The sequence below is a fragment of the Tympanuchus pallidicinctus genome, unplaced genomic scaffold, assembly GCF_026119805.1.
Source record: "Tympanuchus pallidicinctus isolate F22 unplaced genomic scaffold, pur_lepc_1.0 scaffold12, whole genome shotgun sequence".
Taxonomy (NCBI): domain Eukaryota; kingdom Metazoa; phylum Chordata; class Aves; order Galliformes; family Phasianidae; genus Tympanuchus; species Tympanuchus pallidicinctus.
In genome coordinates this window covers 11,417,743-11,445,499 of record NW_026294637.1, presented here as the reverse complement: position 1 = coordinate 11,445,499, position 27,757 = coordinate 11,417,743, and the positions used below count along the sequence as shown (strand labels likewise).

Here is a 27,757-nt window from a genome sequence, read left to right as displayed (position 1 = left end):
TCATTTTTTGCTGGCCATGTTTTTATTTGTCTTTCATTTTAAACAGGGGAGCCAATGATACATCCAGTATTTAATTAAAAAAAAAAAATCAGAAGGGAAAACAAATTTTCAGAAGACCGAGATGCTACATGCTATATTTAACCTAATTTTAATTCATGCTTGCTTTGGGGGGAAGGGAAGGGGGCAGGAATCATTCAGTAAAAACATACAGTAAAAACAAAAGGTCTCACCATATAGAACTTTAACCTACAGTAATGTTGTACCTTAATTATTTCCATGCACACAACTAACATTACAAAATTTTTTAGAAATGAACACAATTAAGACTTCTAGGAGCATTTTATAATAAAGCGATTCCTAATTTCTTTTGTAGAGATCAAGCACCTCCAATTACAAATTCCTATACACAGTGAGTGCTTTACTTGAAATGGAAACTAGAAAAAAATGTATTGGATAGCCTCAGAATAAGCCGATGTTAATATATATCCAGCTATGTAGGCAATAAAACCATAGTGCTAAACAAAAACTTTTATCTGAAACGTAACTCAAAAATTAAGTTGACTTTCTATAATTACAGAAATATACTTATTTGCTAAAATAAATAAAAGTGCTGCATATTAACACTTCACTATAAAGAATGCATACCAGAACATTTATAAATATTGAATGGGTTTCAGTAAGAATAGCTACTACAATAATGCTGGCTAAATAGAAGTGCATAATGAGAAGCACTATGGGTGGTTAATGTTTTGCCACATACTGCTGTTACCTTGAGGTAGATAACACATGCGTACCAAATTCTGCATTCGTTTCAGTTGCTGCTGGTATCATGTGTCTAAGAAATGTGTACAGTATGAAAGACTCGGAACGACGCATGGATGAAAAAAACCTTTTGGGAAAAATAGATATTCTCATGCAGTTATGTACAGTCTCACTGTGTAAATTTCAAGGCAAGTTTCTTTTTTCTGCAAAACATGGACACTGTTTTACTGAGAGAATGGTTTTGTTTTGTTTTTTTTTTACTTGGTTTAGTGCATTTTTTGTTACCTCCTGCATTTTGCATTATTTTGCTCTATTCTTTAATTTTGTGTGCAAACAACATGCCAGTTTAAAAACAAAACTAACTTATGTATAGAAAGTAATTCTGGATTGTAAAAACAATGGTAAACAGAAAGCTAATGAAATCCATACCAAAATTACACCGTCTGATTCAAGTAAAAAAATTACTTACACTAGTAATAAAAAAAGACAAACACAGCTCATGAATATAAAAGAAATGTCTGCTGAGTGTTTTAATTTAGATGTTTCAGAATGCTGCTGTACGTTTTGTGGGGAATCTGGGGAGATGATTTCATAGCAGAAGGCGTTAGCGTGGCCTGTATGGATTTCAGTGGCGAACCAACAGGGCTATGAAACTGAGGAATACCTATAGCCTCAAGCTGCTTGTTGAAGAGGAGTTCTCCATTGTTACTGAGAAAGCCCTCTCCTCTCTCCTTCTCCCCCAGCTTCCCCTCTTCTACTGGCTCAGGTTCTAGCATTTCAGCATCTTCTTTCTTACTAAAAAATTTGTCCAAATAACTGGTGTAAGTATTTTCTTTTTCAGCTTGTTCATCTTTCCTCACCTCACAACAGAACTGGTCTATGAGGAAGCACTCCTCCCCGTTACTTACAAACTGGCTGTCCCAAGAAGTTTGGTACAGAGCTCCTAGCTGTGCCAAGTTAGCCATGCCCTTCTCCTGCTTCTCTCTGCTTACCGACTTCGATATTAATCCTTTCGACTCCATCTGAGACACCGAGCTATTCAAGTCATTTAATTTATCAACGTCAGTAGGCTCGTGTTGTAAACTAAGCTGAATGGTTTCTGCTATAAACGAATCAAAGTCAAATCCTTGATTCTTCTCCCTTTCTTTTTCAACAAGTTGCTGTGATGCTTCCTCAAGCGCTATCTGGGCTTTCACCAATCCATTCTTTTCACATTTAGACTTGCCTTTCTTATCAGACTTTTCTTTGCTCTGTTCCTTCCAGTTTGACAGATCTATAATAAGCTTGGGCTCATAGTAATGGTTAACTTCACTGTCTCGCCAAACTAAATTATCTAGGTATGAAGATGACCTCATTTTGTAATTACAAGTGTGACTACATTCCAGATCACAGTATTTGTTTTCATGGTGATCTGAATACTGCCAGCAAGGCTCAGTAGAGAAGTGGGTGTCAAAAGCAGGATCCTCCAGATACTTTTCACGATCTCCATCCAAATATTTGCGAGGATCTACTTGCACTTCTTCCTCATCAGTAACATCAGAAAGAGCCCTTGGATCACGCTGAACTTCATCAGCTTCATAGTTATTATGAATAGGCCAGTCATGGTCTGAAAACTGACTTTCATGGTATCTGCAAAACAATTTCCTAAGCGTTAGCAGCTAAGAACAGTCTTCTAGCTCCCAAGACAGAGACAGTTACATTTAGCAGTTCCCTCACAGAATAACGACAATTCAACATAGATGACAGAAGTCTTTCATTAATCAAATCAGGTACCTCTTCCAGGTTGTTTGTTGTTTTGCTTTTTTTTTTTTTTAATTTAATCTGGCATAAAGCAATCCTCATATGCACATCTGAAAGATTCAAATCCAGAATTATGTACAACAGCTCACTCCATCTACAGAGCTCTCTGTAAAGTTTAACACGCTTCAAATACCGCTACTGTCATTCTCTTTATTGCTGTAGGCATCGAGCATTGGACAAGAGCAATCTACACAAAAACATGGAGGGGAGGGAAAAGAAACTAAACAGTAATGGAAAGATTAAACTTTAGATTTTAGATCCCCAAACATATCTCAGGAATATATAAGCATACCCACGTCAGTCTTATGAGTCATAAGCCCAGTGATTCTTTCTTAAGAAACGAGTAGAAAAGGAAACAATGCCCAGGAAGCAACATGACTTCAAATAGGAAACAATTCAGTCATGCTACACGCCACAGTAAGCAACAAATTTACCTTTCCCAATTATAAATATGGCTGTGACTTTCATCCATCAGCAGAATATCATCAACCTCATCTTCAATGTGAAAAGGATGACTTGAAATAGGCTCATCCGTTGGAAAGGAATAAATGCTCATGTAAGGATGGGACAAAGCTTCTTCTGCTGTCAATCGATCCATGGGACTAAATGTCAAAATTTGCTCCAGAAAGTCCAGTGCTGCAGAGTAGAAGGTATTTAAAAGGAGAAAAATGACATTTCAGACATCTAGAATTGAAGATCACAGCATAATGCTCAGCTCTGGAGGTGCGCATCTGCTTAGAAAGTGTAGCTCCCCAGCTGTGAGGTATCTATTTACTAGCACTTTACTGCCAAAAAAAAACCCCAAACCACCATTTGGCAACCATAGTAAACAGAAGAGGTCAAACCTAGGAGCTACAATAAATTAGCCTAAAACAGGAAAAAAGAAATACTACAAGACAGAACGCTTCAAATGGAATCAGTACCCACCAACTGTCATGAAACACTGCTGTTAGTAACTAAGATTCAACACAGACTGTTTTGGGGACTTAAAAACAAAACAACAACAACAAAAAAAAACCAAAAAAAAACATTCACAAGAGTTGTTTTAAACTGACTCAATCCCAACATTCCTTTATATTTAGAATGCTACTGTCTCAAAATAGAGCAGCTTTGTCAGTCTCCCAGCATTAGCAGGTCCAGCACAGATGCATAATTCTACTCCCAACATGACCAAGTAGCTATCATGTAATCAAGCTGTGGTGGTGTTCTTATTTTATTACAATAGATGACACTTCTTCAGAGAACACAGATTCTTCCAACTGAAACTTCCACGGAACACTTACAGACGTGCACTGCTATGTTGATCACCACTGTTCCATGATTTTTTTAATGGTAAGAAATATTTCTTTGGAATTACTTACCTTCAGGACTGATGCCTGGAAGCAACTGAGTTAAAGGTTTGTGTGGCTCAGTCATATCATTTCTAATGTAAACTGGAATTACATTGAGAAGCTCCTGACGGTCCTCCTCATGTACGACAGGAATTGATTCTAGAATCAACTGCATCTGTTCAAGTTCATGTGCACCTAAAGACCAAGAGAAGACACACGCTGTCACTTCTACTTCAAGCACTTCCATCTCTGTATACAGGGTTATTGCATGCCAGTGCTTCCCTCCTTTCCCAAGGAGCTCAGGGCCATCAGAGATACTGAAACGTCACAATAAATAAACAGGCTGCATCATCTCAACATCTCCATGCTATCGATTCACTTCAGCAGTCTGCACGGCAGCCTGCACTGGACACCCTGCCAAGCATTTACCAGGTTGAGCAAAGAAATGCTAAAGCCAAATCACTGAGGAGAAAGCAACTGAGCCCTACATTCCCAGCTGAGTCAGGACTGCTTCACATCAGCATGCTACAAATCCCTAACACAGTCTATCAGACTGCCCATAGTTTGCTGCAAATAGAATTCTGCTCTACTATCACTCCATATCCAATCCACGCTAAGATTAATCAGCTTTATTCATTCCACTCTAGGTGAAATTAACATTCTAAAAGATTTATTAAGAAAAAAAATAAAAACCAATGTTATTTGAAACAGCTATTGGACTCCTCTGCCATTGCATCCCCCCTCTCCCCAGGTGTTCTGGGATTTCAAAGCCCATTCTTCTTCCTGTTCCCTTTAGCCTTGCAGAAAGCGAGATGCCGAGGGGATGATTCAGACACAGGGAGGAAGTTACAGGCTGACCAAAACAAGCCCTCCAAACAACTCTGCAAAACAACTTGATTCAGAGTCTCAGGACAGGTTAAGTGAAATATTTCCAAACGTGTTCACTTTCCAAATGCACGACTTTAACAAGTCCACTGTTCTTCAAATCAGAAAACAAAGGCAGTTCTAAATTAATCCGAAGGGCACAGCTGCATCTAAATAACTTTTTAATGTGTCTATGCAATGCAACGGGGGTACAGAAGTGAGTCTGGAAATGTAAGATTTTGGTTATTAAGACCAAGTTAAAAAAAAAAAACCTAAATCACTGTAACTTTGACAAGTATTAATGCAATTCAAGGGAAAAAAACCAAAACAAACAACCAAAATGCTACTGGTGTCATCACACAGCAACTGCAATCCATCTATGCCAGTGCCAAAATCCAGACTTTCTCCCATGTTTCTCTATTTTTCAGTAGCAGTGCTTGGGGCAAAGCAATCCAATACATCTCTTCTCAGTTGAGCATTTATTACACTGGGAACATTTCTCCAGTAATTATTAGCTCAGTTAGCAACTCAGTGCAACCTAAGAAAATCCTCTCTGCATATTATCCACTGACTTCTGTAACATTATGATTTCAGGGCGACAGTATTCCTTTAATAGTACTTAATGAGAAAATGCTTCCACTTTCTTTATTTTGGTGTATAAAGGTAAGAATTACTGCAGAGGTTTTAGTCCACATGCATCTAGGAGGAATGTGACTTGAATCACGAGCTCAAATCTTTGAGGGTTTTATCTACACAGCCCCAGTAAGCTGGGCCAACAGGAGCCAACTGCAACACAACAGCTGCTGCTGAAGGCCCAAAAGCCACACGGAAACCAGCATTTCAGGGGACTGCTCTAGACGGGCTCCTCTGCTCCATGGACTAGATGCCCATCAGCAGGGGGAGCACACCAAGTCATCTCAACAGTGCAAAAAGCAGTTCAGGTTTATCTGAGTCCAGTTTGTGCACTGAGCTAAAAATCAACACTGCGGTCAGGAAGGCTACCCAGAGATTGGCCTCAGGAAAGCGCTCCTCATCCTAACTGCAGCACCCCACGAGGCTGGAGTGCTGCTTCCTATTCTACCAGAAACATCAGCAGCTTACATGTCTCTTTGGGATGCTACACTGCATTTCAAAATCCTCAAGTCCTGCTAATACCACTGAAACACAAGAACATCTGAAGATTATCAAAGCTGGCAACTTCCTCAGGTCAAAATTGTGTACAGTGAAACAGAAAAAAAGAGGAGGAAGGGGAAACGGTCTACTTTTCCACCATCTAAAATATAAAGAAGCAAGATGCAATTAGATTGACTAAATTAAGAAATACTTATGAATGCAATACTTGGACCTCTCATAACCTTTAACACCCCTGCAAACATCAATTCACAGAACACGTATTTAGAACACTTCTTACACAGCCAGTAAACAGAGCTCAACCAAATCACAGGAAGGTTAACCACGCATGTGCTCAATAAGTTAAATTCTGCTATTTATTGAAACACACAACTAAGACACACAAACACATCGATTTATAGCACAACTGTATAATCATTATCCTGACAGTCGGAGAGAACTGATACTAACCAGGAAAACAAACCCTTCCTTAGGAATACCATCAGGCAACACCATTCCTTTTAGGAACACAGACAATATTTTTCTTCTACTCACCTGCAAAGAGGGTTTTCCCAGTCAGCATTTCAGCAAAGATGCAACCTGCAGCCCACATGTCAATGGCTTTAGTGTAGTTGTTAGGAGAAAGTAAAAGCCGGGGTGATCTGTACCATTTAGTAACCAATCCTTCAGAAAGATGGCCCTAACAAATACATGAAAACAGACAAACAAAATGCTTACTTACATTTTTTTGAGAAGTGTGTTTTTAATTACTTTTTTTCCCTTATGTTTTAATGCAACACTTGAAGACTGTGGTCTTAGGAGTAGTTCTAAGTCGTGCACTACCTTTCAAAACAGAACAGCACTGTCTTTATGAATAAACAGTAACAACAGACAAGCGTGATTCTACTTATTAGTCAGACACTACAATAAAACTTCATAATTCCCAGGTGCCAAATAAATGCAGACAAAATAATTAGCTCTCTGAGGAGACATCACCTGTACCAGGAACGCAGCATCTCTGAATAAATCCCAGGAAATGGCCACACTCATACACTATGCATGTACGATCCATAGCCTTATCTAAGGCTTACTCACTTATGCCTCTACACGATGCTCTTGAAAAATCCCAAGTTCGGTATTCACGGTTAAAAATAACCTGCTTTTTCTGAACACATCTAATTATGCTTTATTTTATGCTACAGTAATTGTTAATTGCCCCTATTTGAGATAAAAGACGTCACCTAGAGACCCGTTTCATTTGATTTGCAAGTATTTCATTTCTACCGTGTTCGACCCTTAATCTGATATCCCACTGCTAAGAAGCTTTCTACAGACTGCATTTTACTCTAAGCACCTTGACAAGAACCAGCAATTTTATTTAATTCTGCAAGAAGGAAGATACTATTTTAAGGAGGCACGGTTGTCAGCGTATCACTTCAGTATTTCCACTCTTCACACACCTTGTGGGAATAATGAGGATCCATGATTCGTGCAAGACCGAAGTCCCCAATCTTCAGCACCAAGTCTTCGGTATTAATGAAAAGGTTAGCTGGTTTGAGATCTCTATGCAGAACATTTGCAGAGTGGATGTACTTGAGCCCACGTAGCAGCTGGTACATGAAAAGTCTGGCATGATCTTCCAGTAAAGGGCCTTGCTCTAGCAGATTAGCCAGATCCGTCTCCATGTATTCCTGGACAATGTAAACACAGTTCAGCTCTGTCAGGGAGCCCACATCATCTGTTAGCTGGCTTCCACTAGGACCAAGAATTTCAAATACTTTGACAATGTTATCGTGGTCAAGTCTTCTAATGATTTTGATCTCACGTAGAGCATGTTTAACACTCTGGGGATCCGTAAGGACAATTTTCTTGACAGCCACTCTCTTGTCACAGTCATTGTCGACAGCAGAAAAAACTAAGCCATTTCCACCACAGCCCAGTGGTTTTAAGTCCATATACCGAGAGCCCAGATCAAAACCATGAATGTTCATGAGACTTTCAAATTTTTCTGCCATTTTTAAATTCTTTACGTTTTCTTTTTCCTCAAACTAGTAAGCTTCTGTAAACACGCGGAGACACTTCCACTGGTATCTGAAGGAAAGGTCTTACGGAAAGGGAGAAGAAACACTTGGCTTCGACTGCAAGATGGTTTCTTGACACTCTCATTTCATTATGAGCCAGCCAGGCCTGTTGTGTCCCCTTGAATTTAGAGCCCGTCAGCTCTAGAACTCAAACCGAGCATAAGATAGAAAGATTGCAGCATTCATAGTTCAAGAAAGGTGCAGCATTTCTGCAGACATTAAAGAAAATACTCACAAGAAACTCAAACGGAATGAAATGACATACTATGCACTCAGCTCTACTGTGCTAAACTGGTTAACATTTAACAAAAATGTGAATAAATATGCACATAATAGGCTTCTATTAACATCCTCCTCCTCACAGTGCAGATACATTCAGTGTTGGACTGGTCCTGAGCAGCGTCATTCTACGGTGCTGGTAAGCACTATTTTTTTCTTCTTCCTCCTTTTTCCTCTCCTTTGTTTACAGTCTGGTTAAACAGGAAACTGGCAGCTCTTGATTTACAAAAGATGCTTTCTGTTAATGATCAGGTGGCTCCAGCTCACCACAATCACAATCAAAGCTACCATCCATCTTACTCTGTGGCAACCTGAAAAGAAGACAAAAGGAGATCAGTATTCCAGCACGTACAGAAGTCCTCTTCCTCTCCCAGCTCCTAAAGTTGTCACTGATATACAGCTTAGTGTTCACTCACAAAACGCCAGGTCACCACAGAAGCTGAACTACAAGTGACATATTCTTTTCATACTGCTTGCAGAAAGAAATCGACAATAATCACCAGAGCATCACTTCTAAACACGCGTTGTGAAAGTCTTATATATATAACCTAGTGAGAATGTAAGGCACATAAACGAAACATCTTCCAGAGTTTAAGCAGCACCATACCGGACCTGGAATTCTCCACGACAGCCGTTAGACACAAGTCAGCAACAATAACATCCTGTACCTCAGCCACCAAGTTTGGAAGTCATTCTTTCCACTCTATTTTTACTCAAAGCCAGAACTGGGCATTTAACTATTTTGCCATCAGACATAACCGAGTACTGTTCACAAAAAGGGTAAAGGATAAACTCCCAAGACTGACTGAGTTCCAGAACACATCACGCACATCCACTGCCTTAAATCCTTGTGACTTTGCACGAAGCTTACTCAGAGCCCTGTTTCACCTCTCCAGATTGATTGTTGCAAGAATCACAAGGACACCTCTCCTAGATATTATATAAATAACAGTTTACCAGCTACCTCCACATTTAGTCATGCTAGATTATAGAAAGAAATAAATCACAAGGACAGCATTTCACATAACAACCAATGCAGTCTCCGTTTCCTCTAATGTACAGGCACTTTCAGACATCATTAATTTTTCTAATAGCCCAATAAATGCAATTACTAGTTATGAAAACAAAAGTAGCAATTTTCTCAGTAGGTTTCCTTGTCTGCAGCAGCAGAAGGCTGTCAGGAAAACCGCATTATATTTCTGCAGAATATCCTCACTGTTTCTTCCAAAAGCTCAGAGACACCACATGCAGAAGAGTCAGAAGGCACACCCTGCACAGCAAGGCAAGCTTTGGCCAATTCCACTTGGATATTCTTCCCCAGGGACCAGAGTGACAGCAAGCTGCAGGATGTCCTAGCTTCAGTCTAAACATAGTTAATCACTGAACGCATGTGAGCTCTTCAGCCAGCTCTCTACGCAAACAAAGGTTTTCCAAACTGTCCTCGTATTCAGAATTAGCAGTTTTAAGGGAGAGCATTCCTACAGTTAACATTTCAGTGAAACAACCAGGAATAAGCAGAACAAGCTTCCACACTCCTGGCAGCACAGCAGCTGACAAATTATTAATGTACTCTAAACAACAGCCTCTTAATTCGCTAATCAGAATTGCATGCAGAAATAATACAAAAGGCAGACTGGTGAACAGAAACAAGAGTGCAGCAAAGCCCCAGGGACCACCACTCACTCGAGCAGCACAGGGCTGTCCTGTAACAATATAAGCAGATATCCTATATATGCAGGACACCAAGCCCCCCTTGCACCCAGGTGCGGACACCCAGGACAGCCCACAGCAAGGAGGAAGGAAAGGAAACACGTCACCCTCTGCTGGTTTTGTTGTTTAAATTGAGAGTGCCAAGTATAGCACTCCTATACCAAAAGCATTAACTTTTGCTTTGCTGCACAGCCTCTTGGTTTTTATTTTTTTAAATAAAAGCCTAAAAATATTTTCTCCATCACATGCACCAGTCTCAGGCTCACTCATGTTGAGCTGCTGCCTGCTGATAAACTGGTTCACCGTAATCATTTTCCCTTCCAATCCTCATATCCCACAAACCGTCACAGAAATCCCTTGCTGGAGCTCCCACACGTCACATCTCATGTTTACCCCAGGTCCAAGCCTCTGCTTCAACACCGTCAGCTGCGTTGTGTTTTATACCTGTAGGGCCATTTCATACAGTTTTACTCTCCCTGCTAATCAAGCCTACTGTTTCAAATCACTGATGTCTTCAACGTTCAGCAACACAAGGCTGGATTGCAGCAGTTGTGCAATGCATCTGGAACCTCCACTTCAGCTGGTTCCATTAAACACAGGAACTGATTCAAACAAGAACTGACCCACCAGCAGCAGGGAGTAGCACTGCAGGGCTCCTCACTAACCCAGCTGCTACCCAAACACCATGAAAGCAGCAGCAGCAGAAGAGGATGACACTGCTGCTTTCCTTCAGGAGAGCAGAGCGATGTCCCACTTGGTCACGCAGCTGGGGGTCCTAATGCTTTCACTCTGAAACCCCACCAAATGATGTGCTTTTCTACTGCACTATTCCACTACATAGCCACTAATGAAGACATTTTCAGAAGGATTATAATCACTTCCAGAATCAGAGCAACTTAACAAAGGAATCAAGCATCTCTGATGACATCAGCAACCTGCAGCAGCCCTCAGTCTGACCCCCATCCTGCTACCAGTTCCCCGTGTTGCTTCAAGCAAGTAGCCTGTTCCCAAAGCCCTAGCCAGCACTCCAACCAGGAGAACGTGCTGGGAATTGGACCCCCAAAAAGAGACAGTGTCTCATGGGGCAAGGATGAGGACAAGCAGAGACTGTCCAAGCAGAAACAGCCTGCTTTAAAGCAACTCAAATTAAGATTCAATAATTTGAGAATCAACTTAACTGACAACAGGTGTGCAGCAGGTTCACGCAGACCCATGCCTGAATCAAAAAACATGTTTCTGCACTACGCCCACTACTTCAGCCCACCCGCTCTCACAAGCAGCACTACAGCCGTGCTGTGCTCTGCCCTTCCTGCTGCCCCACACAGCCCCAGGGCTCTGCTTGGGGCTGGAAACACTGCTCGTGGTTCCCCATCTAGTTAATGGGGAACAGACACCTCACCAGCAGTTCTGCAACCAGATGTGGGTAGGAGGGACAGAAAATAAAAAGTTAACCCTAAACTTCCTTTCACTCAAACTAAAACACTAGTTAAAGGATAATCAAGAATAAATCATGACTTTTTAAAAACCAAAATAAGGCCAAAGTAATAACTTCTCTTCTTTCAGAGCTTTTTCAGAGCTGATTTTAACTTCAGAAAAATTAGGGTTTGTTTTTCCAGACTCTCGCACTCAAACAACACCAGCACACTTGATGCATTTTCAGTTTCGCTGTCAGCCATAACCAGCAGCCCGAGCACCTGCCTTGAAACAAACAGTAAATAAAGAAGCCAATCACCCCTTCCTCAGTCACGTAACAAATCTAAATCCAAGAGGTCTGTCACACAGGGCAGCGCATTACACAGGGGTTAATCACCCTGATTGGTGCCGAACAGGCTGTTCACTTGGCACCGACGGCTCTGCTCAGATCACCTGTCACCTTTCCAAGAGCACCTTTTAAAAATTATTATCGTTACTACTTGTTTTTGTCCCTTCCTCCCCAGCTCCATGAGCAATCCAGCCATGCTCTACCAGCAGACTGCTCCTGCCCTCGCCCCGCACACGGCAGCCCCACGCACTGTGCAAGCAGCTGCCCAACTCCGTGCTCAACCTGTGCATGGGGCTCTCCTGCTGCTTCAGGAAACAGGATGTGCACTACCACAGGGCAAGTACGAGACGTTTACTTTTTCTGAAATCCAAACAGGACGGAAAGATACGAGTTAATTTAATCATGCAGACCGCATTACGATCAAATCATTACTCACAACAGAAAGCCCAGGAATGTCTAACGGCACATTATACAACCTGCTAAGTGCTATCTTCTGACTACAAAAATACAGGGCAGCAGCGTTGTTTCGGAGCAGCCACGTTGCAGTCAGTAGGCAGTGAGTCATCGCCAGCTCAGAACCGCTGCTCACTGCCTCCCACCGCTCCCGGAGCGCCGGAGATTGCTGCTAGGTCACAAAAGTCTCCTGGATGATATGGAGGAGTCACGGAGCCCGGTGAGCTACGTTGGGATAGCAGCGCAGCCCTCCTTCTGGGTACCTGGATGGAAGCTGCCGCTACTCCTTACCGCTACCGAAGAAACGTTACGTCTGTCCGGCAACAGTCTCAGTGCAGGGCTAGGCGAGATGCAGAGCTCCCAGTCCCAGCGCTGGCTGTGTAACACACTTACCAGCCCCTACTACCAAGCCAGAACTTGCCTCAACTTTAAGCCACTGCTTTGTGGAACGCGCAGCTGGTTTATAAACACCGTGCGCTATCAGAGCGCTTTGATAGGCACGCACAGATACACGCCCGCTGACAACGGCGCTTACAGCAGCGCGCACCGGGCACATGAGGCAGACAATGACCGCCGCTTCCTCCGGGGCACAATTACCTCAGCGTCCCGCCGGCCACACACACACCGAGTTCCCCGCAGAACGAGCTCTGGGCGCCGCCCGGGGCGAAGCGCCGCCGTGGGCTCCGCGCACAGGGGCCCGGCGGTACCACAGCGCCCGGGCGGTGCTGCCAAACTTCCGCCGACTTCACGCGGCCCGGCCCGCCCGCGGCCCCGCTCGGACGTCCGGCCGCCGCCCGCCGGGCGCATCCTTCCCCGCGGCCGAGCGCACGCCGCGCACCCCCAACGAACCGAGAACTTCGCGCTCGGCCCGGCCCTACCTTCAAACGCCCTTCAGGCCGCGCCGCGCTGCCCCGGCCCGGCGGAGGGAGCCCCGCGCCCCGCCCGGGAGGCGCCGCGGCGGCCGTTCCGGGGCGCAGCGCTGCGCGGCCCGCCTCCCCGCCGCCCCCGCTCCGCCGCCGCAGTGCGCAGGGCCGCGCCGGGCGAGAGGAGCGGAGCGGGCCGGGCAGGGGGCGCCGCGGCGGGAGGGAACAAAGCGCCTTTGTGCGGAGGGCCGGGCCGCGCGGGCGGCCGCGAGCCCTGCGCCCTACCCCGCCTTCCCCCGAACCCCCGCCGCACTCACGGGCCTCCCCCGGCTCATCGGGCGCTGCGCTGCTCACGCGGCCGGGCCCCGCGGCCCCGCCACCGGCTCCCGCCCGGCGCCCGCCCGCCTCGCCGCAGTCGCCGCCGCCGCAGCCGCCGCCATGTAACCCGGCGCGGAGGGCAGGCGGGGGCGGGGACGGCGGCGGCTCCACCTCGGCCGGGCGGGGCCGGGCCCGCGGGGTCTCGGAGGGGGGCGGGCCCGGCATCTGGAGCCGCTCGCGGCTCTCGTCCCGCGGCCCGGGCGGCGGGCCGGGGTCCTTTCGGGACGGTTTGGCCAGCACGGGGCCGAGTGCTGCGGCTGCGCTGCCGTCAGAGGCTCGGGGACGTCGGCGTCGTCCTGTCGGTACCGCTAACGCTCCGAGCTCCAGTTAACAATTTCCCCTTCCTCCTCCAGTGCGATCTCTGCTCCATCCTGCCGCCGCCGTCACATCACCAGCTTCGTGCGTTTGACCCGGAGCGTGTGGCTGGGGGAGGGTTCGGTTCAGAGATATCGCAGACCCGAAGGCCGGATCCGGGCAGGGCACGCGGCTCCCTGCACAGGCGGTGCCGGCCTGCAGCGCTGGCTCCGTGTTGCCGGCGCAGGAAGCAGAGGCGGCGGGCCCGCCTGGTCTGGTGGCCGCAGGCCCGCACCGTCGTGCTCACGTTCAGTGTCTGCGTGGTGGTGGAAGAGACCGCGCAGCAGGGAGGGCAGAGCGGCTCTCCTGCCGTGAAGAGAACGGTGTCACTCACATTTTCTGCGGTCCCTGTGTCATTGTGGCCTTGAACGTTTCTCCCACAAGTACCCGCAATGCTGCTTCCCACAGCTCACTCTCGGGCAGTCATTTGCTCTCCACTCACCTTGCCTGCAATTACATCCATCCTAACGGACGTAGGCACAGACTGTAAAACTCAACTTTTTCCTCTAAATCACAACGAATACAACAAAATAAAGCAAAATAATTCAAACCTTAAATGTTTTCCCCACTAGACTTCTAAGCAGACATCTCAATTCTTGGGTTTAGAAAGATGCAGGAAAATCACAGTGCTGCATGCAGCAGGAGGAAAGCTCAGGTTCTACTGAGGGAGTTTCAGCACCGCTCTGGGGCGTTCCCCGGGTCCCACACAGCCCTGTCAGCACACGATGACTCAAAAGAAGATAGAACAATTAATGCTCATTTTTACTGTTTCAACCAATTATTTCTGGCTTGAGGTAGTGCAGAAGTTACTCACAGTGCATAGAGCTCTGTGCCTCCCCCCACTGCTACCCAAACAGCAGCATCCTATTGACCCCAGTTGTGAATCACTAACTTGATTTTTTGTTAAATGTGCCACCATATCACACCAACTAGTAACAATAAAAGTCTTTGCAATAACGGGCGCAGGAAGAATCAGCATTGCTCTAAAGAGTGAGAGAGGGAGGAGTGGGAAGGCCGGTTTCATGGCACAAAGGATTGCAGGAAGGGAACTGGCGCAGCCCCACTGGTACTGCCCGCTGCTGCTCACATGCACAAGCATGCCTGCTCCCCAGCCAGCTGCTCCCCTCTTACTGGGAGCAGAGCACAAGTGACTGGGGCATTTGCTAACTGCACAAATAGCTTACACAGAGAAGTCAGTAGCCAAACTGCTGCTGTTCATGACGATATTTGGTAATTTACAGGCACCCGACTATGTTGCCAACAGTGGACAAAAGTCAGAAACAGAGTGGCATCTAGCTGCCCAGCGGAACAGCACTGGAGGATTGCAGCACTGGCTGCTACAGAGGCCTGTATTTAAATACAGTCTATAAAAAACTGCAAGAGTGCATACTTGGAAGAGGTGATGTTAGGACAGTGCTCATAGCCAAGCCACAAAGGAAAATTTATTTGCATTAAAAGGAGAGATTTTGGACACACACACAAAAAAAGCAGGAGCAGCAGTGGCTTAAGTCTCTGAAAGCCAGAGCTATTTACTTAATTAAAGAATCCTTCCACCATACAAAGTATTCTCATTATGGGAGACCAAAAAATCAAGCTGACCCTAGGGCACCGCAGCAGGAAAAAAAAACATACTGCAGCCTTGCAACAGCAGCTGGAGACCCTATCACCGTACTGCATCCACTGCACTTCTGCCAACACCCACACTGTTGTGTCACACAGGTGGAAAAGTCACACATCCAATGGAGTTTGCTGCACAGCAGCCCAGGACATTTGCAAAGTAGTGCAGCAAACACAGAGTGAGCTACAGGCGCACTCCCAAATCTCACGTAGCCCAGATGTACCACTATTTTTCTGGGTTACTAATTAATGAATCAAGATCTTTCTCCCCACCCGGAATTATTGTCTGCCATTCTAAGAGCACAGTCTTTGCGTAAATGTAGTGAATGAGATCCTTCTATCTAGGGGAAGTGTTGCTCTGCAATTTTTAGCTATCTAATCAGCCAAATTGCTAATCCATGCCTGGATTTTTGATAGCTTATTAATTAGCTATAAATTCCTGCATTGAGTTGCTTCCCCACTCCCCTAAAAACACAATTATACTGCTTGTAGATGATATGTTATATGATTACCATTTCATTCAAAAACATTTGCAGATATTAACTGCAGAGTAAGAAGAGCATTGGTCTTAGAAAGCCATAAAGCCCAGCAATTAAAAAATAATTAGAACTGAAACAATGAATCTTTTATTAGACCCAAGTTCAAAAAGATCAAACAGTAAATTCCAGTGTACTATTTCAGTCCAAGTGTGAATCACAACTTGTGGCACAAAAGGGAATAAAGCATTTTTTTTGAGCAGCCACACCCATTACAATTGGCAATGGGAGAAAGATTATGAGAAGGATGAAAAGGTTGCCCAAGGTGACTTGGCAGCTCCAAGCTTTTGTCTCAGTTTTTCTGTGGGAAATCACTGCTTCCCGGGTCTCTACAGCTCCCTCCCATCATCTCAGCTACCTCACACCAAGCAGACTCCGCTCCCTGTGAAGACGAAGGTGTTTTGGTGACACTGGCATGGCACAGGTCCTGCAGCTCAATGGGGTTGCAAGCCCCTTGCTCTGCCAGCATGCAGCTTATGGTGCTGCCATTCAGCACAGAAGTCCAGGTACAACTGAGTTTCACTGAAAAGCTGGGCTGCACCTTTCCATATTGAATATAGGATTTTCTTTTCCTTTCTTTATTATTTTACACAAACACATGTTTCTAATGTAAACTCTCTGAGTTCATTGACACCATTGTTTTCACACCAACATTAACAGCAGGTAATCACATGCAAGTCACCATCTTACTTTTTTTTTTTTTTTTTTTAACCAAAATTTGATGTCAAAATCCCTTCTAAGTTACACTGTGCAACAGCCAAAGCTCCCACGGCACAGACAGCATGCCATTGCCTTGTGCACTCGCTGCCTAGAACTAAGTTTGCTGGAGCAAACTTTGTACCCATGTACAGCATGATCAGGAAAAAAGCTACGAGAACATTAGAGGAGTGAGAAGAAAGGAAAAAGGCAAACCCTAAGGTCTTCAGCACTGTGTGAAACAATGGAAAAATTCAAAAGAACAGACTATTGACAAAGAGACCAATTCAAACCAAAGGCAGCAATGAACAAAGGGTAAATGAAGGTGGAAAAATAAAGTCACTCACAGAAAATGTTTAACTTTGAGGTTAGAAATAAATGGTCCTGTGACATACTTTGGAAATTCTGTGATTCTGCAGGAAAAAAAAAAAAGTCATTAAAAACTTAAAACTGAACGAGTCATTCTTCCCCCTTGGTAGATGATCAGCAATCTAGGACACTACAGTACAGCTTAACTGCATGCAAACTCCCCTCTTAATAGCTTGCATTTATTTTAAGACAGGCAGTTCCATTGCCTTCCTTTTCTGTGCCTTTACCAACACTTGGTGCATGGACACAGCGGCTGCCTAAAGCAGAAGTTGATGAAGCCATGCTAATACTGGGAGAAGAGGAAGCCATAGAACCATGACCCAACTCGTAGCTGGGTCATCACTGAAAGCAGCCTCAGTGTGTGAGATTCACTTGGCAAAGCACGAGCTCCTCCAGATTTTGGGACCTTTTTTTAAATTCCTTGCTATCTAATTTTGCATAGAGGTTAGACATTACTACTTCATGCACAGAATAGTAAACACATAGAAAAATTTACCAAGGTAGGCAATGAAGGCAGGAGACCAAAGCATGTATTAGGTTTAAGCACATTTTACTGGTACCAATGTGTTCATGCCTGGATGCTCCAAGTAGCCTGAGTTTCTTCTAACTTCCCAGCGCAGAACACGGGAGGTGTGCTGTAGCGATGTGTAGATCCTGTCAGTGGATGAATCTACAGCTGAAAAATACTCTCAGAAAGAGAAATAGGACTGTTGTGGTAATGCAAGGCATAGGATGAAATGGAAACAAGAAGCACCAAATGTTGGGGTCTATTTTCAGCTCTTCGAAGCAAGGGAATTCTGTGTGTGACAGTCCTCCCCCATTCAATCCTGCTGCTTCTGAGTGCACTCTGGTGCTGCTCTGATCCCCACATCCAAAGCCTCAAGCAAAGCACTTTAGAGAACATCAGCCTGCAGAAGTGGCACCAAGGTAATTGTCAGGGGCATCCCACTACTACTATCCTGGCACAACTCTGTACTGGTCCTTGCAGCCGCAGTACAGCTAGTGTGGTAAGGAAGCATATCACTGTAAAGATGTTACTTAAATGTCAGCAATACCTTGGTCACTCCAAAGTGGAGAGATGCCCTGGAAATAGGGTGGGTAGTGTCAGCAAAACCACCTTTGTATTTGTATAGCTACCTGAAAATACATCAGCACTTCAGCAGAAGTTATAAGGGCCCGATGATGGATTTACTTAGAACAACTGTATTTCATTGCAGAGCTACTGCATTTCATTGTAGAACTATAAATGTTTTCGTGCATCTACTCCTGTTAGTTCCTATAGAACAGTAACCCTTCCTACTTGCAGCTTTTTGCAGCATTTTAATTGCTATTGCATTACAGAGATGAAGTGTCTGCTGTATGACTGTAAATACAGCTGGTATTGCAGTGCTTGTCATTGACAGAGAAAAAAATATCCAACTAACATTTGCTAACATGTTCACTAGCACCAGAATCCTCTTGAAATACATTTACAGGGGGCAAAGCTCAATGCAAATACATGTGCAGCAGCTGATACACTTCTTTCAGCCTGAGGCTATGCAACTTTTACATATCAAATAGCAACAAATGTTATCTACAGGCTCTAAGGGGAGGAGCAGTGAGCAAGCTGAGGCATTTCAAACACTTTCAGAGATTACTTTGCAATAAACTGCACATGGGCTGGCTCACAGCCAGGAGGAAATCTTTGTGAGCAATCAGGAGGAGATGTGGTGCTGCCACGAGACATTCGGGACTGGAAAAGCAATGCTAACTGGTTGTGCTGAAGGAGTCTCAGACCACTGCTGCCACTCCGATGTAGCCTCTGCAGAGCCCTGCGTGGCTGGGATGTGGGCTTAAATCCAGCCTAGGTCACCTGTGTGACTGCGGTGCCTTTCAGAGCAGTGCAGTGAGGTGAAACCAGGTGGACTTCGAATCACATGGAGTACCTTTGAAACTAATTCACAGTCCATCAGGCAGGGACCATTCCCCGTCCGCTTTGCCATGCATACCGTGGTGCCTGCACCCAGAGCTCTGGGATGCAACAGATGGCAAAAGGCCAGCAGGTGAGAAGCACGGCGGGGCCAGGGCAGGTGGGCACCAGGTGGGAGTGCTGCTGCTCAGGGTGTGTGTCAGCCGTGCCCAACACTCTAATTCAGGATTCCTGAAATAGCAGAGCAGGCCTGCTTGGAAGCACGCTGCTTCTCCCAGCGCCTCCTACAGCCGCCATCAGCCTCCTACCCCCACCAGCCTCCTGAAGCTAGAGAGAGAGAGCTCTAGTGTCATTAACAGTGCTAATTGCATTCTCTCATCTTTTTTCTTTTTTTTTTTTTTTTCTGTTTTTCTTTTTTTGCCTTCAGCAGATTTCAGAGAAGTAGAAACTTTTTATAGAACTTCTACCATCCAATTGTACAACATGTAACCAGCACTGCAAAAGTTAGCCTAAGTTGCTTTTGATGTACCTTTAGACATCAAAACTGAAAGATTTTGCTTGAACAACAGAGAGCGCTGGAACCAACTCCTCTCCCTTTTAAACCACAACTTTTTCTCAGTACACAGTCCACCATTTATTTCTAAAGGTTTTCAGTATAACTATATCAGATTATTAATTTTCCTACATTCTCCAAACCATTAAATCTCAACTTTCATTGTGATTTTCAAAGATACTTCAAGTCTTTTTCAACAGTTCTGAGATACTTGCTTGGCAGAAATGCATTTCCAAACTATTTGTTTTCTCATGAAAACTGAGTTTTGCCTGGATGCCAGGGTCAGCAGACATTTTATAAATAGGCTTGGACAGATGACAGGAAATGATGTAAGGTATCAGTCCACTCCACAGAGGGCAACTGCCTGTAGTGCCCAGAAAAGAGGGTCTTGCACCATTGACTACTACACAGGAAAACAACTGCAGAGAAGCATCACTTACTGCAGAGGGTTTCCGGTTTGTGAAACACAAGATCTCTAGCATCCATATTACAGCTCAAGCAAAAAAAAAAAAAAAAAAAAAAAAAAAAAAGTATTTGCTTGCAACTGCAGAACAGTGAAAACCAGCATAATTAAACTTTCCTTTGAAGGGGAAAAATTGAGCAGAATTGTCTAAACTCGCTTTGTCTTTTACTAATAAGGAGGAGCTTTCTGTTCCTGACATGCTCTAAATGCCAGCAGGCATTGGAGATTCTCCAGCCTGTGACTGGTGCCAAACACCAGGATCATCTTCTTACCCTGGCGTTTACCATCAGCTTCAGCAAAGTCTCTTCCAATTCAAACTGCTTTAAATGGGCTCCAATAATAGCTGCTTAGAAGTTAATCTTTATCTATCATTTGATCCTAATAACTATCTGTTCCTCTTTGCAATATTAGTGCAGATTGGTGAAGCAATTCACTGTCTCATTTTGTTTCTGTCAGCCTCCACGAAGGTAAAACTCAACAACTTACCCCCAAATAAATGCTTTAGTTGCAATAGGGGCAAAGTCCACAGTAGAATTCTCAACGGGCTGAACTTTGGCACGTTATCTGCAGCCTTCCCCCAGTGCTCCCTATCAAGGTGCAGCTCTTCCTAACACCAGCCAGCCCTGCTCCCCCCATTCCTCACCACGCTTTCACACCGCTGCTGACTGACAGTGTTCTACGTACCGCGGGCTTCAAGTGTTAGTGAGACACAGTGACCTACCCAGCAGATGTGCCTGCTGAGTCTCTCAGTGCTCAGAGCAGCAGGGCTGCAGCATGCAGAAGAGCTGTCTTTGGAGGGGCACCAAGGGTTCACACACAGCTCCTCTGCCCGGAGGCATCCCCACAACCACCCACAGTGTCATCTCATGCAGAGTCAGCCCCAGGCACGCAAGCATGAGGCCTCTGCTGGTGTTCTTCTTTAACAAAGAGTTAACATTTGATCCTTCTGGTGGCCCTGCTTTCAGAAATGGAGAGTTTCTGCTCATTGTTTGTTACTTATCTGTTCCCATGACAGACAAAACAGCCGAGAAGCGCTTCCTACCTATGACAGGAATACATAATACACAACACATTTCTTAGGCATCTGTACTGAGCAACTGACTTTACCAATGCTCTGAATTCATAAAACTCTAAAGAAGAACTTGATTTTTTTTTTTTTTGCACTGAAAGCATTGCATCTGACTGATTTTTTGTTATTTTGGAGATATTACATCCATCAGGCAGTATTAAAACGGAACCATCCCAAACCTTCTCTGTTAAATGCTGTACAAACAGAAACAGAATCCATCTGCCTATGTATAAATTCCAGGAATTAAAGCAAATCCACTCGTTGGTGGTGTTCACACATGGTGTGTGTGCATGAGAGAAAAAGAGTCTGAGAGGATACAGGAGAAGGTGGGCAAGGCTGTCAGCCTCTGTAGAGCTCAGTGAGAGTGCCAGGGCATGAGATCCAACTGTCCTTGATGATCACCAGCATAAAAAAAGCCCTAGAAATGTAAACCCGGACCTCATTCTTTTCTGCACTTGGAAAGAAAACCTATGTATGCTGTTCGCTTCTTGACCTACAAGAAAAGGGATCTACACGCCTATTCATTGACAGCCTGCTCCACAAAGACATGCTCTTCTTGTACAGAGCTAATGCAGACTACTCCACAGAAATATCTCCACAGGAGAAGTCACTGTGAAGCAGTGCAATCACATCACATACAATCATGTTTGGTACAAAGCTGTTAGAACCAAAACTTATGAGACACCATATGCACCTAAAGCTGTATTTTGTGGCAGAGGGAAAGATATTCTACCCTCATTCCTTCTGTTTAATGAAACACTGGAGAAGCACTTAAGCCTCAGCTAAAATCAATTACTGATAAGACTATTTTAATAAACAGAAATGTTGCTAAACCTTATCTCAAATTTCTTTTCGTTGTTTAATCTGGACACTCCCAAAATAAAGGCATCTGAGATCAATCGAAGAAGGAGAGTTTCAACCTTTGGATCAGCTCTAATTGCAATACTTCATTCTCGTGATTGCAATTCAACAGACCTTGATGTCATCACAGAAATTACATGGCTGCTCTTGCTGTCATCCAGGGCAATGTAACTGAGCACATACAGACACTATGTCTAGTGTTCCTGGCAGCTTGCAGTGACACGAGCCAGGTGAAAGCCCAGTCTCTGTTCCCTTGCACCCATTATCACAGAAGACAGGTGCACAAGTCCATTCATTCCTGTTCAGTTGCAGGAGAATATTTGTGACAAGGCCAGGCTACTCGATGTGAGGTTACACTTGGTACCCAAAGCGATGAAGTATTAGGCCTCAGCCACTGAGCAGAGGGAAAACTCTTCCTGGTAGTCCATCTTGAAAGAGCAGTCCAGAGGGACAGACTGCAACCTACAAACCTCTCATCTTTTCCTCATTATTAAATTCTCCAAAACAGATAGCCTCTCTAAGCTACAAATTGTCTCAGAAAAGATGCCGAGCATGGGTGCAAGTCTCACCCCTTGCCATGAGAGTCCAACCATCCTGACAGGTCTGGACAAAGAGTCTCCCTTGGGCTGCTCCAGCATCCTTCTTCAAGGGCAAAACTCCAAGGAAGACTTGACCCTCAGGTTGGCCTGTTACACACACACAGTCTTCAAAATGCAGTGCAATATTCGCTAAAATGAAATTGCTGTTTTCTGTCCCAGCCCAGCAAAGGTTTCAGAATGTCAGCAATTTATTTTTTCCTGTCAGACTACCCAGGCTGATATTTCCACGGTTGCATGGGCTGTCTAAATACTTGAAAAAAAATGATATTATTATGGTCTGTGATAATACTCCTGTTTAAATAATTAAGGCAATTCATTTACTTGTAGAAAAAAACTTCAAGGACTATACGTACAATTTGAGTTCAAAGTACTACCCTCAACCCAGTGTTATCATCCTTGGTCCAATGATACTTGTTAGTAAACAAGACGGACATAATCACGGCTAGGAGTAATAGTGAATCAGTGGCAAGGCTCGAACAGGCCATTGTCAAGTTGGAAAACTTCAACCAAGAACATGAAGTAACTGCTGAAATCAAATGAAAAAGCAGAGCAGTAATTGAAACTTTTGAACCTTTCTACACAGAGGAGCAAGAAAATTTATCTTCCTGATTGCGCTAATGTTTCAGATAGCAAGAGAACATGGGAATATGGCCTTAATGTCAGCTAGTAAAATTCTGTGACCTTTCAAGGGAGCTATATCTGCCATGACGATCACGGTAATCAGAACAAGACCTATCTGCTCTGACATACGTTGGCTGCATGAGCAGATATCTCTTTTTCTCTCCACAAGTACTGAGTGCTTTGCTTCATTCACTGTACAAGACAGATAGTGTTCACCTGATTAGCAGTAATTGGATACCAGGAAAAATAAAATCCATGTACTGCCCTGTGTCTTATTCACCATGCCCTGCCCTGGTCTGAGGACAGAATCACAGGGGAATTTCTTACTTTACAGGGCTTAAGGGTTCTGCAAATATCCATTAATTTTATTTCTACAATCTGCAAAGTTACCAGGATATCACCATTTCCACTTTCCAGAACTGAGTCACAAAGATCAAGGTCACAATAACTGTTAATAGCAGTCAATTTGAAATTCCTAAAACTTTCAAAGCAATTGGTACTTTATTCTACCATTCAGGTCTTCAAAGTTATTAGTACTTCTTTCACCAACTGCAGATCCACGAAGTTCTGAATTTTGAACATTTGCAGATAATTCTAGATATTTCACATAATTTCTGGATAATTCAGATAATTCTAGGCTTTGTCCAGGTTGGACTTCCCCCAGCACCAGAACATCCCCATCCCCATGTAGCTCTGTTTGTACATCTCCCACACCAGCCTCTCCGCCCCCTTTCAGCTGCTCCACTGATTTCTCCAGCTCTCCTCTCATTTCCCATTCAATTCTCAGTTGCTATTTGCTTTTCTCCTTTCAAATTCAAGTACGATTTTTTTTTTTTTTTAACATTTTTTACAGTTTTCTCCCCTGCCTATTCCTTAAAAAATCCCAACTCATTCATTCCTCATTTCTTCTGCATTTGAGCTGCTTCCGGCTTCTTACCTGCAGGAGCCTTTGAAAGCAGTACATGGGAGGAATGGTCCACTTACATCACATTAAGGTGCCCCAACCCAACAAAACCTGCAGCAGCCCACAGATACAGTCACAGGAGAATTCCTGTTCAGAAGTTTTCTCAGCTGGAACACACCCAGCACTGACAGACTGCTTGGGGAATTTGTCTGCTACCACATCTATCCAGCCTACAAAACATGAGGTCTCCAGTTCATATACATTAAGAGATTTTTCCACGAGGATAAAACACAGCTTTGATTCCTGATTTCAAGAATGTCCTCCTGTTCTGGAACAGGCAAAGGACTTCTAAAGGCTCTCCTTGTTCACCTGTTTTAAAAGTAGGGCAAAATCAACGCTTTCCTCCAGCCCAGTTTTTGTAAAATGACAAAGCAGTTGAGCTAAATTTTCCAGCGAAGTTCAGATTTGGAAGTGTATCTGGCACAAAACCTTTCTATCCAAAGACTTAATTAGCAGTCAGTCAGGTTGCATCTATCCAAAAAGAGGCAAGATCTCCCCAGACCGTGGCAGTGCAGGAGCTCTGTGGCCTCACCAGAGCCACACTGTGCTTTGCCATGCCTCTGCCCTAACGCTGCTCCCCATCACTTCTCCTTGTGGGCAAAGGAACAGACGCAGAGCCGCTCCTCCGTACCCAGACCCCTATCAGGCTGCACTGCACTTCTAGGCAACCTTTTCCTGACATGCCCTGGGAGCTTGAAAGCATGCTGAGAAAGTGGTGCCACGAGGGCCTTCTCACATGAGAACATATTAGAGCTGAAAAAGAGAGGATCCATGTTTGTGAGACCAAGGGGGCACTGGCGGTGCGCAGGTATGGGAGCACAGGGAGGCTGGGGGTGTGGAGGGCTCTATTTGAGGCACCCTGTGATTTCCTGTTCCATGAAAATATTCCACGATCCTATGAACTGATCTCCATCGTCAGCTTCAATAAGCTCAGTTTTTGGCTGGTTGGAGGGACTGTGCTCAGGGGATGGGAAGAGACAGCAGCAAGGCAGCGTTAGTTTGGCTTCTAGGTGGTGACAGCAGCTGTAACTTGTTATTATCTCCACATGACAAGCGCTCCGAGACACCCCCACACCAATCTTATTATGAAAAGCTAGATTTCACTAAGCTGTTTTCTAACATGTCATACTCAGGTTTTGTGGCTTCCCCTGACAGTTTCACCAAGACGGGTCACAGCAAGGAGCACAAGCCGGGGCCTGGCCTGGCCAACAGGCCCTTCCCACTGCCCCGCTCTCTGACCTTCACAGATGCTGTTCCACCTGTCTGTCATTCAGCAGCAGGTCTGCTCCTGGGGTCTTTACAGAGTGAGGGACACGAGCAGCAGATCCCAAAATGAGATCTGTCCCTCCTGCTGCCCCTGCTCACATGAGCTACCCTCTGCCACCCTGCAGGGACTCGCTCGGTGCTGCCACCATCACCCAAGGAAGGCACACAAGCTGCTGGTGACCCTTCAGCAGAATGCTCACAGTTAGGGCAAGCAGAGCCTAGAAAGTACATCCCCGAATTCACCTTCTGCTCTTTAAAACCAGTGTTTATTTGTGCTGCAGGTGATGGCAGCCCCAGTCTACCCTCACTCACTCATGTTTTCCCACGTGCCAAGATGAAGCTTCGACACTCCTCTCCTTCTGCAGGAACGGTGCTGTGCTTACATAAAGCTTCAGACAACGCCAAATTGAATGTCTGACCGAGGACAATCTTCTGTTAAATATATATTTTTTGTCTTTTCCAGAGATCTATCTTCTGTGCATTCCTGACCTCCAGAAAGTATTTCCATCTCACACATTAAGTATAGCAATCCTCTTAACAAGGGAACATTTTGTTAGAGCTTTAAATTGGGTTACGTAAATTATTTGTAGTTCTGACAGCAGGTTTCTCTTCCGTCCACAAGGACGGATGGCTGTTAGGAGATTGCTACAAGGTTCATTTGCAATCACAGCAAATAATCATCTGAGGGCACTGTTTGGAATGGGATGTTACCTAGGGATACAAGGTAAGTTTAATAAGGTATAAAAGCTTTTATAAAAGCAGCTTATTTGATAAATAATTTGTAGTACAGTAACCTTCACACAAATAAAAAAAATTACAACAACTGATGTGAATGGTAAGTTAAAGAAAAAAAATGCTTCTGACTCCCATAAACTTCAAGAGAAAGAGAATGCAGATGGGAAAAAATATCAATTTATCTATATAAACAGAGAGAGCACACACAGCTGCCTGCCAGCGAGTGCTGCCTGGCACCAAGCACATCCCAGCCCCTGAGCTTACCTTTGCTTACAATGGGAATTGAAAGCAGTCAGGAGTGGGTGCTTTGCATCCAGTTAAGTACTTGCTCAGAAAAAAAAGAGCACAGAGCAGAAAAGTTGTTCAAGAAGTACTAGCACTACTTTTAGCACTGCATTCGAAGGCTCTGTGATTGAAGAAGGATATTTTTCAGTGCTCTGTTCCTACTCTTCCTTCTCAGCACCTCTCTCGTCAGAAAATTTGGAATGGGAAAAAGTCACAGGCAGTGCAGTGTCCCTCCTTGCTTCCTGCAGCCACTGTTCAGGCTGGCTGGAGCACTGAGTTTCTAACAGTTTCTTCAGGAGTAGGGAAAGAAGAGCACGATTTATAAACCAGGTCACACTTTTTTTTTTTTTTTTTTTTTAAGGTTCCCCATTCAGTTTGTGAGCAGCTTTAAAAATAAAAACGACAAACAAATTAAGCAGTATTTTATTCAAACTGAAAGCGTTTTGTTTCACTTTAGAACATGGATCACTTAAGGGAAAAATTTAAAGTGAGGATTTTCAGATCAGAATGCAGACATTTCATTTTAAAATCTCTGTAAGAGTATCTCAGATTTTTCTCCTTAAGTTACAAGAGCAGGGAGTTAAAATTCTAGGAAGTTTGGGCAAGTTTTCACACAGTTTTAAGCATTAGCAATTGGGAAGATCCAGAAAAGCCTCTTTCTACACAGCCCTGTTGGCACTAAGCCCTCCCCAGCAGCAGTCCAGGCACCAACAAAACCAGCCACCCTTTCCACAACGTGAAGGCACTACAAGAAGTGAGACCTCAGATGAGAAAGAGCGCGCGGTTTGTTGAACACTCACACACACGCACAAACACAAGAAACATTCTAAAGGTGTTGAGCAGAGGAGGACCTTTACTCACAGGACTGAACATTTTCCGACCCCCCTGTGAATACTTCACCTTGGTGTTTCCAATCCTACTGAGATAACTCATAGTGCTGTATTTCTTTCCTATCCCCTCCCCTTCTTTGATGCTGAGTACTTATTTTCAGCAGTCTTTACAGATCGTCACCTTATTAATTAGCAGTCTGTCTTATAACAGTTCATCTACAGAGAATGCAATGCGTTAGTACTTCTTGGTACAACATTAGTTATTCCCCTGAATTATCTGGAGGCATTAGCTGACTAAAGCACAATGCCTTCATTTGCATAAAAGACCACCTATTGCTATTTTGGTTATTCTCAAGAGAGAGGCTTTTAAATGCTAGGTAGAAAGTTCGATCTTAATCCTTTATACTTTTCTCTCTAAACACACAGATCTCATAGGAGAATACACAGACATTTAACTTACCATTATTGAAGCTATCTTTTGACTTCCTCAGCATCATTAATAATTAAGCAGAAAGAACAGAGCGAAACAATTATCCTAATGACACCACACCAGAACTAACAAAATGATTTTTAAAAAGTCATACAGAACAAGTGAGAAGGTCGACCAGAAAACGCTAGTCAGGAATAGCCGTGATCT

At 44.4% G+C, this 27,757-nt stretch overlaps 1 protein-coding gene across 3 annotated transcripts; it reads right to left on the bottom strand.

Moving 5' to 3' along the window:
- On the bottom strand, positions 1-27,757 carry MAPK6 (mitogen-activated protein kinase 6). 3 transcript variants are annotated; one of them, XM_052672360.1, is made up of 6 exons: positions 27,581-27,757; positions 7,328-8,538; positions 6,423-6,567; positions 3,924-4,088; positions 2,997-3,198; positions 1-2,391 (listed from the first exon to the last, which is right to left on the bottom strand). In XM_052672360.1, the coding sequence occupies exons 2-6, from the start codon at positions 7,880-7,882 to the stop codon at positions 1,293-1,295; spliced, it is 2,166 nt and encodes a 721-aa protein (XP_052528320.1). In that variant the 5' UTR covers positions 7,883-8,538; positions 27,581-27,757; the 3' UTR covers positions 1-1,292. The 3 variants fall into 3 exon arrangements, with proteins under 3 accessions (XP_052528320.1, XP_052528319.1, XP_052528321.1); XM_052672359.1 differs by lacking the exon at positions 27,581-27,757 and adding an exon at positions 13,333-13,437; XM_052672361.1 differs by lacking the exon at positions 27,581-27,757 and adding an exon at positions 12,546-12,631.

Excerpts from the sequence above, each read along its gene's own strand:
- MAPK6 (XM_052672360.1), bottom strand. The coding sequence starts at position 7,882 with ATGGCAGAAAAATTTGAAAGTCTCATGAACATTCATGGTTTTGATCTG. Across the intron at positions 6,568-7,327 it reads ATCCTCATTATTCCCACAAG|GGCCATCTTTCTGAAGGATT; the intron begins GTGTGTGAAGAG and ends TGTATTTGTTAG. Across the intron at positions 4,089-6,422 it reads TGGGAAAACCCTCTTTGCAG|GTGCACATGAACTTGAACAG; the intron begins GTGAGTAGAAGA and ends CTTGGTCTTTAG.